The 17,631-nt window shown below is 34.2% G+C and overlaps 1 protein-coding gene across 2 annotated transcripts in view; it reads right to left on the reverse strand.

The window, feature by feature from the left end:
• Window positions 1-4,720: 4,720 nt before the first annotated feature.
• LOC118736858 (vacuolar-sorting protein SNF8) overlaps window positions 4,721-17,631 on the reverse strand; it is a 39,755-nt gene continuing 26,844 nt past the window's right edge. Inside the window, exons 1-4 of one of the 2 annotated variants that reach the window (XM_036466939.1) lie at window positions 13,274-13,465; window positions 8,345-8,460; window positions 8,001-8,199; window positions 4,721-5,756 (exon numbers count right to left, since the gene is read on the reverse strand). In XM_036466939.1, coding sequence (XP_036322832.1) covers window positions 5,122-5,756; window positions 8,001-8,199; window positions 8,345-8,460; window positions 13,274-13,364 — 1,041 coding nt within the window. In that variant the 5' untranslated portion in view covers window positions 13,365-13,465 and the 3' untranslated portion in view covers window positions 4,721-5,121. Of the gene's footprint in view, window positions 5,757-8,000; window positions 8,200-8,344; window positions 8,461-13,273; window positions 13,466-17,631 lie in introns of those variants that run through there. The other variant, XM_036466938.1, reaches the window with a different exon arrangement.

Here is a 17,631-nt window from a genome sequence, read left to right on the forward strand (position 1 = left end):
GTTTTCGAAATTCATCGAACTATCGATATGTATCAAATCATTGAAATTTATCGATAAACTATAATGTATCGGGTCAATTCCAAGTCCTGCCGAAGTCCTCCAAAGACCTTCTAAGTTAAAAAAAAAAATTTAGTTAGGTTTTAGTTCCAAAGCAGAAGATTTTCCCGTAAGTTAATTTGTACCGTATAAGTTTTGTTACGGGTTAAGTTAGAAAACCTTTCCAAGGCTCCTAGAAACTAGAAAAACTGTCGAATTTCGACAGTAACTGGCACTCTAGTTTTATTTTAATCATTAATCATATGGATGATTACGATTAATTAATCTTAATCATTAATCACGAATAAGTTTGTAATCGTTAATTTTTAATCATTAATCGGATTAACTTTTTGCCAACACTGGTTTTGAGAAACATATGGTGATTTCGTTTCTACCAAAAAATGTTGCCCTTAACATTTTTTCACCCTTTGCCTTTAATTTCGAATCGAACACGAAAAGAGAAAGGGGCAATCAAAAGGCGACATTTTTTGGTAGAACCGAAATCACCAATAAACTCGTGAAAAGGTGAATGTTTTCAAGCAATTTACTTGTATTAAATACAAGACTTGTAGATTCAGAAACAGGCCCCTGTTCTACCACCTCACGGCATAAAGAGTGTATGTAGCCAATTTTATTTTTGTAGCACCATGTAATCGATAAATCACTTTGACGTACTATGTATATATTTTTATGTCAGAGTGGTCTGAAGACTACTAGTCATTGACAGGTCGCGTTCATATAATCAAAGAATGTGTGTATTATCAGAGGGTTTCAGTATGATTTATCTCGCGAGACGCGCGCTACAGAGTATCGTTATGTTAGACTTAGAAAAATCAGTTTACAATCTTCCACCTCACGACCTTAAAAACATATGCAGGTATGCTAAAACTGTAGAACTCCAACATTTTCATATTTTTCCGATTTTTCGACCACTGTACGTCTCCTTTCTTGCCACGAAAAATAGGATATCTATAATCTGAAATTCTATTAATGAAAAGCAGTGGGGCCTAAAAGCATACAGCAGGGAAAAGTATTAGCTGCAACGTGTAATCAACCAAATCTGAGAGTATGAGGGGCGCGTCTACTATTCGTTTGGAGATTTTTGGCTATCAAAATTAGCGATAGCGATCCGGCTGCTGCCATCCACAAACGAGTCAATATTTGTGCAGTTTCATATTAATACAAATCCATATACATACATATGTATTAGTAAATATCGACAATGGTCACATTCAATAAAATGTTCCAAAATATACAGACGAATACGAAGTAATAAACAAGTACAATTTTCTTTTTACGCTCATTTACTCGGTTCAACTTGAGTTTCTATGTCAGCTGGCTCTTCCACATAGTAACCATTCTCAGCGCCATCGGTTTTTGCTTGTCCGTTGACTGTACATTTAGGGGCTGAACATTCATTGCAACATTTCTGTTGAGAATCTCCAGAAGCTTCCTCTTCTGCTTCTTCTACAACATTTTCGTTTTCAAGACGTTCACGTTTACGTGGACTAACAGCCTCACTCCCATCATCTTCAGCTGCTATCTCGCAGTCTTGTTCAAAAACATAGTTGGGAATTTGGTAGGCCATCTCCGTTTCGACCACGTTACTGGGAGACTGCATCTGATGTTCAAAGTCGCTGAGGTAATATACCTGTCCGTAGGTGTCCACCACATAGGTGGCAGTATTGCAGGTCGCTGTCCATTGTGGTACGTAGTCGTGGAGGTAGGCACTTTTGTAAGGAGTAATATTGGGCATCACCTGCGGTATACAATAACAACCCGGACTGTAATATTCTAATTCGCTTTCCTCTATGCTAGGACATGGCACAACCGCTTTCCGATTGGAGTTCCGTTTTCTTGACATTTAACCCGACTTTATGACTTTCAAATCTAGGCTTCAAACTGGTCGGGGGCCTCTATCGGCTCCAATTGATTGGCGACGTTGATGCAAATGCGTAAATAAAAAATATGCACTTGAAATTGGCGCATTAAATAGAAATTTAAGTAGATTTCCAATATCATCAAGTAGCACAATAAGGAATGTTTATACAAGTATATAAATATATATTTATAAAATAGATAAGCAGTCAAATCAATGACAAAAAAATTTTGAACTTGTTTGCTACAAATTTTGTTTTTTTTGAAAGCTTTCAACCGTGCTACTCTCCAAGAATAAATGTTAGAAAGCATCTTATGTCGAAAAGATATTTTTTTTTATTTTTGATCGATTGCCAAGCTATCAATCAACAGAAGTGAGTGCACATGAGAGCGGATCGAAAAAGTTTAAAAGCCAGTCCATATTTTAAGGGTTATGCTGACTACACACGGGGCCACCGTTGAAGCAACGTGTTGACGCAACCTATTTCTCTTGTTCAATGTACACGAGGCAACCATTGCGGCAACCTCAGTAGTGTGTGCTCTGTTATGTAATGAACATACGGAAGAAAATTTTGTGTTCTACCAAAATACCTTTTCAGCTCAACTGTTTTCAATGAACTAAGGACGATTTCGTTTCTACCGAAAAATGCAACCTTCTCTTTGCCTTATACGCACAAACACTAAAAAAGGGCGACGAGAAAGCAACATTTTTTATAGAAATGAAAACGCCATAATCCAATAAACTCAATACACAACGAAACACGCGAGGCAACCGTCACGGCACCAACACAAAATATCAAAATATTTTGAGTTTCGTGATACACACGAGGCAACGGTGGAAGCATCATGCCCTGATTTTTTCAACGGTTGCCTTGTGCGTAGTCAGCATTAGGGAAAGCGTATCCCCAAATTCAATTATGAATGTAGTAATTTGCCTCTAAGTTAAGCTTTTTGTGTTAAAATTAGTGAACCGAGTTAAGAGGTAATATCGCGAACGACGGCTCTGATTTTCATGAAATTCTGAATATAAATAGCTTTCAGCAACCATAATAACAAGGGCAAAAAAAAAATCCTGTAGCTGGACCACGGACTGATCTTTTCGAAAAAATCGTATTCATGATCCGATTTACTTGAAATTTGGCAAGTAGATAGATTATTGCCCTGATTAAACACATGGGGTACCTATTCTCCGGCAAGTAAAGGGGTACAACAATCCTAGGGGGTGACAGCATTAAAATTCCCACTTTACTTATTTTAGAGCACCCTAATGCACATACATATAAAAGAATGAAATGCATTTTTAATGCATTTAAAATGCAACATTTAGCACTTTCGAACATATTTATGTTTTCGAGAGCGTTCATGATATCGCATTTAGCAAATCGCTTATTCAGATCCGTATCTATCACGATCAATTCGCACGGAGAAGATAACGTGCAAAAACCCCTACTGAAAAGGAAAAAAAGGAATTTTTAACGAAAAATTCAAAACAAAAACTTTAATTGTTCGTGACCATAACCGAAAATTTGTTTGTGTATATATTCATTTGTCGGTGCTGTCAATTAAAACTTCCTCATTTAATTAGGAAACAAAACCAACATAGTTGAACACAAATTGATCCAGATTTCTATCAACATCACATCGATGTGGAATTTGCGTAACTATTCTTTATCCAAATAATGTACAATAATAAATGAAATCCCGATCGGCGATCACTGAAGCGCAGCTAACAACTATATATCCGAAAAAGCAATGTTGTCACTTTTTCTCATTAAACCATGTTCGAATCGTGGAAATTTTTGAAGATCATAGGGTTGCTTTTGGCATTTATATTTTTAATGCAGAACTGGAGTTGCATTTAGTTGCATTTAAATAGGTGACGAATTTCGTATGGATAAATGTGCATTTAGAGCCAAATACGCTAAATGTGCTTTTACGCGTAAGCAAAAACAGTCTATACAAATACGTAATGAAATTGTAACAGGCCGATGTCTGTACATTATAGTTACTAAAGAACAAGTAATTTTTAAGCAAACACAAAAATTAGAGAGTTGCCACCTGTTTGAAAACTGCAGTTAAGGTAAATTGACAAGATAGATTAAATATGTAATATGGTTGAAAAAAAAGAGGTTTAAGAGCGAATCTGTGAAATGAAGTTACTGGAGAGTTGCTGGCAAGTTACTGGATAATTGTTAAACAAACACAACTAAAAACTAGAGTCCAACCGATTAATCGGCATCGGCTAATATCGGCACAAAATTGAGCATCGGCATCGGCCTTTTTCCGCCGATTCCCTGCCGATTATTTGGAATTTCTTTTCATATGTTCAGGTGAAGCGACAGACAACATCAAAAAACATTTGCAGACAGCTCACAAAAACGAGTTTTACGTTTTTCCATACAAAAGTATGTCCGAAAATTGAAATTGAATAAAATTGCTAAAAACTAACGGGATTTTATAGCAGTTTGAAACTTGCACTTCATTATACTAGAATTGAATGGTCTACAAAACTGCATACCAAAATTGTGATTGAAAGGTTTGAAAATTTGGGGAAAATATTATTGAGCAAACCTTTAATTATTGAAACATGCGTTGTGCATACATTTTCTGGGAATTCCCCCTATTGTAAAATATTTCAATTAATTATTTTTTTACCATAGAACAAACCTTAGGTCAGGTAAGTGAATTTATTTTGCATTAAATTATAAAAAATAAATATAAATAGGTGGTAACATTTCTGTTTAAAAGCTCGTTCAGTCCTCTTTCATATGGTACCAAATTTGTTTAATTTGGATAAGCGGTTTGTTTATACTAGCAAGGACTTTTATTTCGGCCTTAAAAAATAGTTGGCCAAGTTTAACTGTGAACTAAAAAAATATGAAAGTCCGGATTTTTCAGTTATTATTTCACTTATTCCTAAAACGTTCGAAAAATAAAAGGAATAAGGGATTGAGGCCCTGGGATCAAAGTATAACTTTCTTCTACGACGATATGTTGCCCCGAACTTTTATAACATCGAAAAAAACTGTTATTTTCGGCCCCTAGTAAAATCATATCCAGGGTAGGACCTATGAAACAGCTACAAAAGTTCGTAAAAATACTAATAAATATGTATGTACATTTTGTTCAATTATTGTTCTGGCTTGAATTGATTAAAATGTCTCTCATTTCGGTCAGTTAGTTTGCCTCCCTCTTATATAACTAAATCTACGTCCTCAACACACAACGGTCCCCTTCCGAGAGCTCATCGGAATAGGTAGGTGATTTTTTTTTTGCTTCGCTGCGTGCCAAACGCCTCTTGTAAGCCAAGTAACTGAGCCAGACTACTAGCGGAAACATAGCCAACCCCAATGGCATAAGAAAGAGGATCCAGAATTCGCGTCGATCAGTATAAGCTGCTCCATTGTTATTGTAATCCGTCCAATATTCCACAATTTTCTTGTTATCAACTTTCAGGTAAGCTTCACTTATGTTATACCCATGGAAGTTAATTGCCGCACAAGCATAGAAGCCCTCATCTTGCCGACGCACACCGTTCAAAATCAACTTGCTAAGGTAAATGTCGTCTCCAATATATTTCTCAAGCGCCGTGTATAATAATTCATAGGTGTTACCATTATAATTGATAGTTTGGAAGTTGGGCTTAGGATTGACTCCACTTTTGCCAATACGGCCGGTATACACCAAACCAACGGAATTGGTTGTAGTCAAGCGGCGAAACCACTTTATGGTCGGATGCTCTTCGCTTTGCACACGACAATGGAATACTGCCTGCTCGCCGGTACTTGCACTTTTATTCAAAGGATGAGGTTCAATAAATTTGGGTACCACCATGCTTTTATCTGTGGAGAAGAGCAAATATTTGATTTCAATTTTAATGTTTCATGCAAATGTAATATGTATGTACGTATTTATAATGCTCCACTTTGGAGTATTTAATAGGAGTTTTTCGCCGCGCCTGATCCCGTACTTCTCGGTCTAAATATAGAAAGTAAAACTGTTGCTCAAAACAAGTATGGGATCAATTTCAAGTAAAATATGGTAAAAATGGCAACTTCCGACAATGTACGGTATCAGACCTATTACCAGAAGTTGCATTAACTAAGGATTTACAATATTTTTTTAATTTTAACGCAACTAAAAATCAATATATCGGAAGTTCCGATTCGGAACGCTTTTTTCTTTGATAATAGGTGTGTACTCTTATTCTCCCAACAAAATTATACAGCAGCAAAAATCGTCAGAATTTTGTCTCAAAAAGACAAAATATCCATGGAAGTATGAGAACGTAAAATTTGCAAAAAATAGATGGTTCATTTGGCTATTTATTTTCTGCTTGGCACATTTCCCTCGATTTTCAAAATTGAATACTTGATTGATTATTATGCATTCAGCGAATTATAAGTCCCCACATCGTTTAATGCAATAAAAAATTTTAGTCAGTTGCAGCTTTTTTGCATTTCAGCGACGATGTGAGATGGAGCATTTCTATATAACTTATATATTTGGTACATAAGTATTTTAGGGTGATTCCTACGTCGCTGCTACTATAGTCGAAGATATCACATATACATTTTGGTCCCGATTGAAGTCGGTTAGGGCGTGTCGCACAGGGCAGAGCTGAGTAGTTTCCGATTACGATTACATTTTAATTACGATTGCTTACTTCTAATCCTTAAATTATATGCGATTACGATTACTTTAATTATAATCATAAATACACAAATTACAATAATAATAACTGTAATATTAAAAATTTAAGGACTATCATTACTGTAATAGTAATCATGAAAAACATGATTACGAATATCGTAATTGTAATCCTAAAAATTTTAAGATTACAATTACGAATACTTTTATTATAATCCTAAAAATATTATGATTACAATTAAAGTAATCGTAGCATATGAATTCATACACAAACAGACATTCTGCCATTGTTTCTTTCAACTTGCTTCAAATAAAAAGCCTTTATGTTATATGTATATGTATTTATTTAAATAGATATTATCTCTTAAATATAATTTTTCCCATTTAGCGAGCTAGTTAAAGTTAGTATAAAATTAGTGATACTGTGCTCTTTAACCAAAGAAAACACGCCTATTGTCGCATGTGTAAACGAAAAGAGAGTGTTGGTCGTTCATATAACAGAATGCGTATACCTTATAAGATTATCTGCTTGATGAAGTTGTCGGTTTAGATGAATACCACTACTATTTAGTTTGCTCGATTTGTAAACAAAGCTTCTCAGCGGTGAAAAATATTCTATTGTGAAACACCTAAATGCTTGAAATACAATACCGGCGAACGGCAAACTTCGCCGAATTGGGCGATGCTGTCGTTCACCGTTCGCCCAGCTATTTCGCGTACTTAAACAGAATTAGGTCGCCTTTATAATTTGGGTGACCATATTTAGAAAAAACTAAACCATATTTAGAAATGAGGAAATGATAACAAATATAAATGTAAAACAAAGAAAGATTATTATAAATAATTTGTTTCAAGCCAGATTTAACTAATCCACAACTATATTTTTCAAACAACAAAAAAAAGGCGTGTTTAGGTTGTTTTCTTTTAAAACTTTGAAAGCAAAAAACAAATACGGCCACCTTTGGCACGCACAGCTGTCATCGCCCAGCAGGGCGATAGAAATAAATCTATCGCCATGAAACGCCGCCAAGCGAACTTCGCATTCGCTTTGGCTGTGTTCAATTTCATATGCTTGCGGGTGTTCTAATTTTGACAGCGCGAATTTCGCTGTGGTGAGTTCGCCGTTCGCCGGCATTGTATTTCAGCTAAAACGAGCGAAATGCACAATAGCGCTATCCTTCATCGACTGAGCGCCATAATACCAAATGAAAATTCGTTCATTCAGCACTTTCGACCACTGTCGAAGATCGAATGCAACTCATTTAGGGGCCTAGGTTTTTGTAAATTGTGTCCAACTACATCTACGGATGTGGAAAGTAGTTTTATTCAAATTTAATTGGATATTTTGGCAATTTATCGAATTTTTTTTTTTGCGCTTATTTTCAGTTTTTTGTTTGGCATATTTTTGCCAGCCCTGTTTATAACCGTCTACTTACTTCTTACTTCGAGTTGAAAAAGTCGAGCATGCACTTTGTCAGATCTGGGCTCTAACGGAATTACTGCGCATTTATATAAGCCAGAATACTCTTCGGTGACATTGCGGAGTAACAAATCAGATTTGCAGAAGTTTTCCTCACACGGAAGCTGCAACCAATCGTGATGGCGATCACCGTCCACAGTTTTTTCACGGCATTGCTGCAAGCATTGTTTAATTCATTGATGTATGTATTGACAAGCAGGTATTATATTTTTATACATGTGTATGTACATATGTATGTAGATATAAAAAAAAAACTTTTTTCGGAAAATCCCAAATTTTTACAATTAAATATGCTCCTACCTTAAAATACCAGTAAATCTTGGTTCCTTCAACATTTCCCCCATTTACTAAGCCTTTGATATCGCATTGCAATAAAATATTATATCCCTCCTGTGGCTGAACATATTCAATGTTTTCTGTAAAAAAAATAAAATAAAAAAATGGAGTTATAGTTTATGAGTTTGTAGGTAAATAATGAACACCTTTTCATCGAAATTTCCAACTTGTTGTTCTGTATTTCTAGAATATTTTTGGGTATGCAGTTTTATGGCTTATAGCATAATAAAATGTAAGTTTCTAGATGCTTAAAATTCCCGATGATCTATAATATATATATTTTTGCCTTTTAACCATACATACATACATATAAACACTTCTTATGTAAAAAAAATGCGCAATACCGTTCACAAAAATAGTTTCAAGAAATCAACGCCAATTTTCATTTTATTATTGCACTTTATATATCGTTACCTAAAGGTGAAAAATGGATGTAGTTTCGCATTATCTGTCATTCTGCATCAAAAACTATATTTTCAAACAAAGTGGACTTGGCACCTTCTTACCTTTAGGTAGCGATATGGAAAAAACAGGCAGCAAAAAATATAAAAAACGTATTACATGTAATAAAATTGTGTACCCAAAAATACCCAAAAATATTCTACATTCAGATCAAAAAGAACGAAATTTTTATAAAAATTTGTTTAATTTTTCTAAGTTTTATATTAAATTATTATAACACGAACAATATTTTCATAAAAAGTTTAACTTGAGAAAAAGTGGAAAATTAAAAAAAACTAACATGTGAACGATTCTTTGAGTAACTGCTCCACCTCATCAAAAAAAATATAATGCGTTGAAGTTTCCAATTTTTGGACATAAATTAAATTAAAATTTCGATTAAGCTGGTTAAATTGTTAATTTAATCTATGAAAACAGAACGTTTTGTGTCTGCAATCAGCTGATTCACATGTTTTCATTGCTCGGTTTTATTGCTTATTATGCCTAAAAACATTACACACTTTTAAGGCCCATTTACGTAGAACTTTCGCGCGGTGTTCGCTTAAGTCCCGCTTGGCAGAGATGCGAGTACCGCTAGTGCTTCCTACAATGAACGCTTAACATCAAATTAAAATAACCTTATGTTTGACCCCGTACTTCTCTGGCTAAATCAAGTGAAACTGTCAAATAACAAAAATGTGCTCACAGCCGATATGAGATCGATTTCAAATAAAATATGATAAATTCTGATAAAAAATGGTAAGTTCGGACTGAGTACGGGATCAGGCTTTTTATTTCATCACGGTGCGTCTGAACCAAGATTAAATGAAAAGTTGCCGGACCTTGCACAATCTTGCAAATTTTAAAAGCATATTGTTTCTAGTTTCTAAAAATTCAAAAAGTGAAAATCATGCATACGGGGCTTTTCGAGAAAAGTGATTTTCAAAATTTGTATTCCATTTTTTATAATTTTATAATTTTTATTTTTACTGTTACATATGTACATATACATATAGTACCTATGTATATACATTTTGGTACTGTAGTATATATCCCCAGTCCTCTCTAGACTATACAGAGCATCACTCTTACTGTGCTATTCCCAGTAGTTGGAGGCTAAAGTCGTATTTTTACCGAAGACAAGTTAACCTGAACAGATGCCGTCATCCCAGCCTCGGCTCTTTTTTTCTCGGTAAAGGCATCGAGAAAATCTTGGATTAATACATTTCCCTATCAATCATGCAAATCCACTGAGACTGCCCTTCATAGTCTTACGAGGAAAATTTAAAAGGCCCTGAAGTCTAAGAACATAGCTGCATTGTGCTTTCATTGACATTTCAGGAGCTTTTTATCATCAAGAATTGGATTATGTACTTCCATTGAGGCACGAAAGAATCTATTACAGCCACAAGGGGTTGCCTTCAAGGGGTGTACACTCTCTTCTCCTGTGAACTATGGTCATAGGCGAAGTCCCCTTACTACCTAAAGACCACGGCTTCGAGACACAAGGCTATGCAGAAGATCCGGTAGTCTGCGTTGGCCATGCAAACGATCTCCAACCGCACGTGGAAAGCCCTGCTCATTACACAAAGATGGTGTGACGCCAATGACTCTGGTTCCGTTTACCCGGAGAAAAGTATTATTCATGACAGAATTTAGTTTAGGTCTTTCAAATGAAGCAAAATACCTGGACACTCGCATGAAACGTACATTTGGAAGCAACCGTCAACAATGCGATTAGAGCTTTCTTTGCTTGCACGCGAGTTTTTGGAAAGCATAGGGACTCTCCGCCAAAGTGATCATTTAGCACGGATGTGAGACCGATAGTCCCTACGCATCCTTGGCATGGACTCTTGATGCACTCAGTAATAGAGAGGAATGCCATCCTTTCGGCACTAAGTATCCTAAACAGGGATGCCGTTTGGATCTAAATAGATCCAATTGGATACATTTTTAAAGGAATTTTTTCGGGATACTTATTTTTTCCGATCAGTATAAATGTGGATACTTTGTTAAATAAGCCAATTGTTTTAATTAGCTAAAAAAGATGCTTTAAGCAAGATTTTACCATATATATAAAGTAAATATATCACTTTCATATCACATATTTTCATTTGTTAATTTAAAAAGAGAGAAGATCTAAATGTAGTTTAAAATACACTGTTTAAAAAACTAAATTTGATTTTTTTAGGGAAATTTTTATGAATTTTTCTGAAAAGTCTTTAAATGCACTCTAAATTTTTTTTTTGTTTATTTGCGCATATTAAGAGAGGTAACCATTTTCCTCTTTTATTGTGTGCAAATTTGCACACCGTGTAATAAAATTAAACACTGCCTGTTTACTTTAACATACCAAATTTGTCGCAGAGAGCAAAATAACACATAAAATGTTTAAAATATAGTAAATGTAAGCCCCTAATGTTTATTATTTGTAGGAAATGTATTTTTACTTTCAAAATTTTTGCAACTTTAAACATTTCATGTGTATATTTATGTATATATTTTAAAGATCTCAAGTTCAAAATCAAATCCTGAACATCTTATACGTATATATATATGTATATATATGTATATATATATATATACAGATTCCTGTTGAAAAATAGATACTTTTCAGTAGTAGTTTTACACACACTCTTTTGAGTGTACAGGTACAAATATAACATATTAGTTACTATTTATTATACTTACTTATGCATAAAAATGAAAATGTTTGGTTTTTTTTACAAATTGTGAGATGGATACGTAAAAAAAAAAAAAGTTGGATAAATTTGGATACATTTTTGGCTTGCTCGGTGATACATTTTCTTGGGACGGTTCGGCAACACTGATCCTAAATACTTCCAAATTAAAAACCGGAAACATGACAACTCACATGAAGGACACACTAGCTCTAAAACTAGTTATTTCTAGGAATCCCGGAGTATAGGAAACCCTTACCACATCAGGAGATGAAGTTTTATACACTTTCGGATCAAAACTTAAAGATGGAAAAAACTGGAGCTGGTAAATTTAGGCGCCGAATTTTAAAAGATCGATACCAATGGGCAGCTGCCCCACGATTTTCCAAGCGTAGATTCATGCGATACACGGCTGTAGCAGATAATATCTCAGAAGAAGCACGGCACGCTTATCTAGGAGTAAAAACACTTAAACCATTCGAAATATGGAACAAAAAGCTTATATTAAAAGCCTTCAAGTATAGAGTAAAGTGCCACGCACAATAAACCACCCTAGAAATCGCCGTGCTCATGGCTCATCGTAATTTGGGTGGTCCAAAACAATTAAAGCCTGTTTTGTCTATTTCGAAATCAAAAAAAAAATAATAAGGAGGTCGCTTAAAGCGCCTAGGGCCAATTTCAGATGAATATCTAAATGGCACTTAAGTTTAATTTTAGATTGTTATTTAAATGCCATTTAACTTTCGTTGGGTTTCAGTTCACTTTTATGGGTATACTTTTTTCCGGTAAAGGACAATCGTAGGGGGTGAGAGCATTAAAATTTCGACTTAACTTTGTTTGGACCACCCTAAAGTACCTATACACAATAGAACTGTAAAAATAAATTTTAAGATTAAAAAAATATATATGTATATATAAAAATTTTCAAAGTCACTTTTCTTGAAAAGCCCTGTATGTATGATTTTCATTTTGGAACATTTAGAAACTCGAAACTATATACTTTTAAAATTTGCAAGATTGCCCAATGTCCGGTAACCTTTCGTTTAATCTTGGTTCAGGTGCACCGTGTCATTTCTATTGATACATTTATTTGTTTCATCTCAGAAACATTTTACGACTTTTTTTAGAAAAATATTTATGTAACTTTATTGTTAAAGGCGTACCTTAAAAAATACCGAAATACATTTTTGATTTAACCGTATATTTTATAAACAAAATTTAACCACAACCCTCTGAATTACGATGCAGTTCTGGTTATATTCAATCCCAAGTTTTTACGAGAATGTGCCCCAATACCGGAACACGACTTTTTCATAACCACTTCGGGAATAGTTCAGGACGAAATGATTCCGAAAAAGTCGTGAACTTGTCCCAAAATTATTACGAACAAGTCCCAAAATGGTCCTGAAATAGCCCTGAACTAGTCCAGAAGGTTTATTACTGCACACAAGAAGCAATTACATATTTTCTGCTGGGTTACGCAAAAATCAGTTACAAAGAAAAATATTTCATAGAATTGTAATTATTTGCAACAGCTGCTAATCTTACTACTTTGAGTTTTCATAGTCAGCTATCAAAGTGAGGCGAAAGCTGTACGTACATATGTATACGGGGCTTTATTAATGTGAAAACTAATTTTGATTTAATATATTGGTTATTAAAGTAATTGATGAGATTGTCTTTAATTAGATAATTGGGTCCTTAGCCAACGCACAGGGAAGAGTGCTACCAACTTCTGATCTTATATTCAGTCATTAAAGTCATTTCTTACCCGAGTAGTCTAGATATAATCCATAACTTTTTGCAAGTACCACAGGTGCCAAAATCACGAAGAAATATTGTAGTTGTTCCCAAAGTGCCATGAGGAGTATATCCTTAATTGAGGAAAATAGCCAGAAGAATCAGGCTCGCATACTATTTAAAGACCAAAGCGAACAAAAATTAACTTTGATAAATGTAGTAGTAATTGTGAGGCTATCATTTCTTAACGCACTGTATACCTACATACATAAATACAGTGACTCAAACAAGTGACCACAGGCAAATTTCAAGCGACTATAAAATCGCGTTGATTTTTATTTTTTTTTATTTTTTTTTTTTTTTGGTGACGGCATTCCCTTTTTTTTCAGATAACAAGTGCAATTTACAAAAACTGGCATTGATTTATTGAAATTTTGTTGCGAACGGTCTTCCGCATTATATTTCATAAGAAATGCATGCTTATATGGAAAAAATGAAAAAAAAAACGTTATAAACGGATATAAAAATTTTCTAATTTTTTATTTATATGGTTTTAGTTAAACCTTGGATAGTATTTATGTCGAAAAATAAGCAACAAATTAACTTGAAAAACGTTGTGGATATGTAAAAAAATCAACACGTGGTCATTTGTTTGAGTCACTGTATATTAGTGCTGATGATTTGACCCGGGTAATGAGCTACCTGTGTACCCGGGTACTCAAAAAAATTTGTGGTGGTAAAATTTAAGTGTATTTACGATTACATACCGCAAGCGAACTTACATATGTACATAGGAAAATTTATAATAATTTCACCATATGGTGAAAAGTTATATTATGTATCCGCATAATAATTTTAAATTTGTAGGAGTATTTTTCTCGCGGCCATTCTGTAACTCTAACTAGGGTTTCCAGGACTTCAAAAATAGAAAAGCTTGATCGGTCAAATAAAAAAGCAAAAAAAGCTAAATGGCCCAAAATAAAGGTCATTCAAATTGGCTGAGAATAATAGGAGCAGTAGGGAGGAATAGATTTGTATGGGATTTCGTTAGCGTATTATAAATTAGCATTTTTTATTGAACTATTTTTCAATAGGTGATTTTGCTTGTTTAGACATTTCGGTTTTAAAGCTATTTAAGTTCTCTTTCATTCGATACCAAACTTGTTTAATTTGGATATGCGGTTTGTTTATTGTCCGGAAAGGAATAAAAAATAGTTGGCCAAGTTTAACTCGTAAAGAAAATAACTGTTACTTTCGGTCCCTTCAATATTCGCATTCGCAAAAGATCCGCATTGATTATTGCGAATGCGAATGTTAAAATTAATGCGGAAGCTCCGCGGTTGCGAATGCGAATGCGAATATTCGCAACAACCCAGCTACAAAGCACCGAAAAATGGTCGGCAGCATGTGACGCAATAGCAGAGGCAATCAAGGGGCTAAGGACCCCCGAATGGCTTCGGAATAGCAGCGGCAACTAATTACCTTTCTCCCCCACGATGTGGGGCTTGACGTCATTCTGGTGGGGTACGGAGCTCTACGAAATAACATGCATTTCCTGGTTTTACAGGTACACTTGAGAGCCCCTGAAAAAACTGTTAATGTATAAACAGAACGAGTTCGCTGAATAAATTTCGTGTCAGACGAAGCGATGTCGCCGGGTGATATTCGCTTAACATTTCAAGTAAAACTGAAGCGGAACAATAATTTAGTGCTACTACAATTATTATAGAGGATTGTCCTTAAAAATTCTAGTTTAAAAGTAAGAAAAGGCTAGAAAAAAGCCACGAAGCTAAATCCTAAATTTTGAAGCTAAACGGCAAAGAAAAAAGCTAGATCTAGCCTCATAAAAGCTAAACTGACAACACTGTTTATAAGCAGTTTTTATTTGATCCAAAACCATGATTCAATAATACAAGGTTATGTAATTTGTGACAGCTAAAATTTGGCACTTCTTTCTCTAGATTTGTATTTTGGAAGTAGGAGAAAGGGGAAGAATGTGATCGTCTTTTGCGAAAACGGTATAGAAAGGTACTACAAAAAGTACGCAAAGTATGCAATTAGAAGTAAAATGTGTATTATTAATTCTATGCGAATTTGCATTATATTTGGTAATTGAATGCAAATACTAAACACTACGTAAAAATATGCATTTTTAATTTAAGTTATTCGTCATTTCCTGGAACAAATCTAGAATACCGACCGTTCAGCTAGGCAAAAACGAAAAATGCAGATTAATAGAACTTTTTCCGCTCATTTCAACCATGCCAAAATTTTTGACGCAACTAAAAAATTAAGACGTTCTAGAAGGTTAATGTTAAATTTTTAGATTTTTTAAATATTAATATATTATGATATAGTATGATTAAAATCTAATGATAATAAGGAATAAAGATAATTAATTTGTCTTTCAGCTGATCTACATAATTTACACACTTTTTATATTTTTAAACCAGAACCACTAAAAACCGAGCAAATGTTATTTTTTTATGAAATACATATGTAGGTACATACTATGTACACATGTATGAAAAAGTTTAATAAAAGCCCCGGGTAATCGAGAACTCGGATATCATCTGCCTTTTCGTTCGCAGTTTTTCGAAATGAGCTGTTTTTTAGAAAGTGTGGTGTCCAATGAAGCGACTCAGTTTAGCCCAAATTCTAAATTCGCTGTCACTGCCTTCATCGCAGCTAACTTCGCATGCTGATTTTGACATAAATAAAATGCAGTCAACTTCTGTTCATGTCACTAAAGCCTAAAAGACAACAACAAAAATGTAAACAAACAAAAGGGAATGTCAAAAAAAGCTGTCACTGACAACGCCGTATTGTATTTGCTGCGGCAGTGACTGCCAATATTAGCAGTTACAGCTGATTTTAAAAACTGTCACTGCCACTGCCACTGCGCTATTGTATTCTGGCCTTTACTCACTGCTATTATTTGGAACGCAGATGAATATGTGTTGGTTTATTTGTCCGCCGATTTGAATTCTCATCTCAGGCAGCATTTGTTTTTTTAGTTGAATTTTTAGTGACTAGTATTTGAACGAAAACGCCATATATTTTTCCCAAAGCTGTTTTTTCATTACGCATTTTTTGTCATAAAAAGTATGTATGTTCAAAAAATTTTCATATGGAAAAAATGCGGAGCATTGTTATCAGAAAAAATAAAAAATAATGCCAAAAATCAATGGTAAATCCTAGCCACTTCAAATTTGCACGTTATTATACAAAAATTTAATGGGCTACAATATTGCATTCCAAAATTCTACAGGTTCTGATTATAAGTTAGAAATTTTGGTGAAATTTTCACACAATTTTCATAATTTTTGAACAAGGTCTGAAATTGGGATTTACATGGTGTTTGTTTTGTAATCATCTATACTTTCATAGAAAAACAATAAAGATTGAATACACTAAATTGACACCTAAACAACCTTAAATATTTGTTTAGGAATATATAGCCAAATAATTTAATTTTTAGGGTTGTAAAAACCTTAAATTAGTTATTTGTCCGTGGAGCAGATATTCAGGCCAAATGCTATAAGAAAAAAAAAAATCGTAATCTTTACGGGTTGCAATGCAAAAACAGATAGGAAAGAAGCAAAGTGTTACGAACGAGGCACATAGAAACAGAAATTATCCTTTTGGACGAGATTATTTTTCAATCACAATCATATCATAATCCCAATCCCAATTATAGACCATCTGATGCTAATGAAATGCAAGTTGCTTTGGACAGTGAACATTTTGTTTTCAACAGGATTCTTTCCCGACAAGTAAAGCGAGAAATTCATAAAGTTGATGAGAGAAAGTTTTCCCCCGGTTTTATCTCAGCGGAAAAATGGCCCCAATCTTCTTTATACTTAAACCCATTGGCTCTGAGAGTTTGGGACTGAATGCCAAGCAAACTAGGAAACATAAATAACGTAACCTTGGATAATTTCAAAAAGGATTTAACAAAAATATTCGACAATAATCTAAAAATTTTGAAGCACGTCCTGCAAATCAAGAGTACGAGGATTGCATCGCAATTCAAAAAACTAAGTGCGAAAGTTATTATTTTACACGCTGTATATTTGGTTCACTGTACATACATACTACATATTTAAGTATATTTAAGCTGAATTTTAATAAGAGAAAGTAATTACAAAGCATAAAGTACGCAAAAATCGTTGTTTGTGATGGAGTAGTATCATCATTTATATACAAAGGAAGTAGTGCGACTGTATATATGTACATACATATGGATGTATGAATATATGTACATATCCAGCCTGCAATATGCTGATCCTCGTTTAACCAATCATGTGTCCTTTGGTTTTGAACAGATTTTCATCAATGTTGGAATTTTTAATTTTTGTTTTTGTAATTGGATTAACAATTTATCAC

The sequence above is a fragment of the Rhagoletis pomonella genome, unplaced genomic scaffold (assembly GCF_013731165.1).
Source record: "Rhagoletis pomonella isolate Grant_MI unplaced genomic scaffold, Rhpom_1.0 Rhpom_scaffold_00004, whole genome shotgun sequence".
Taxonomy (NCBI): Eukaryota; Metazoa; Arthropoda; class Insecta; order Diptera; family Tephritidae; genus Rhagoletis; species Rhagoletis pomonella.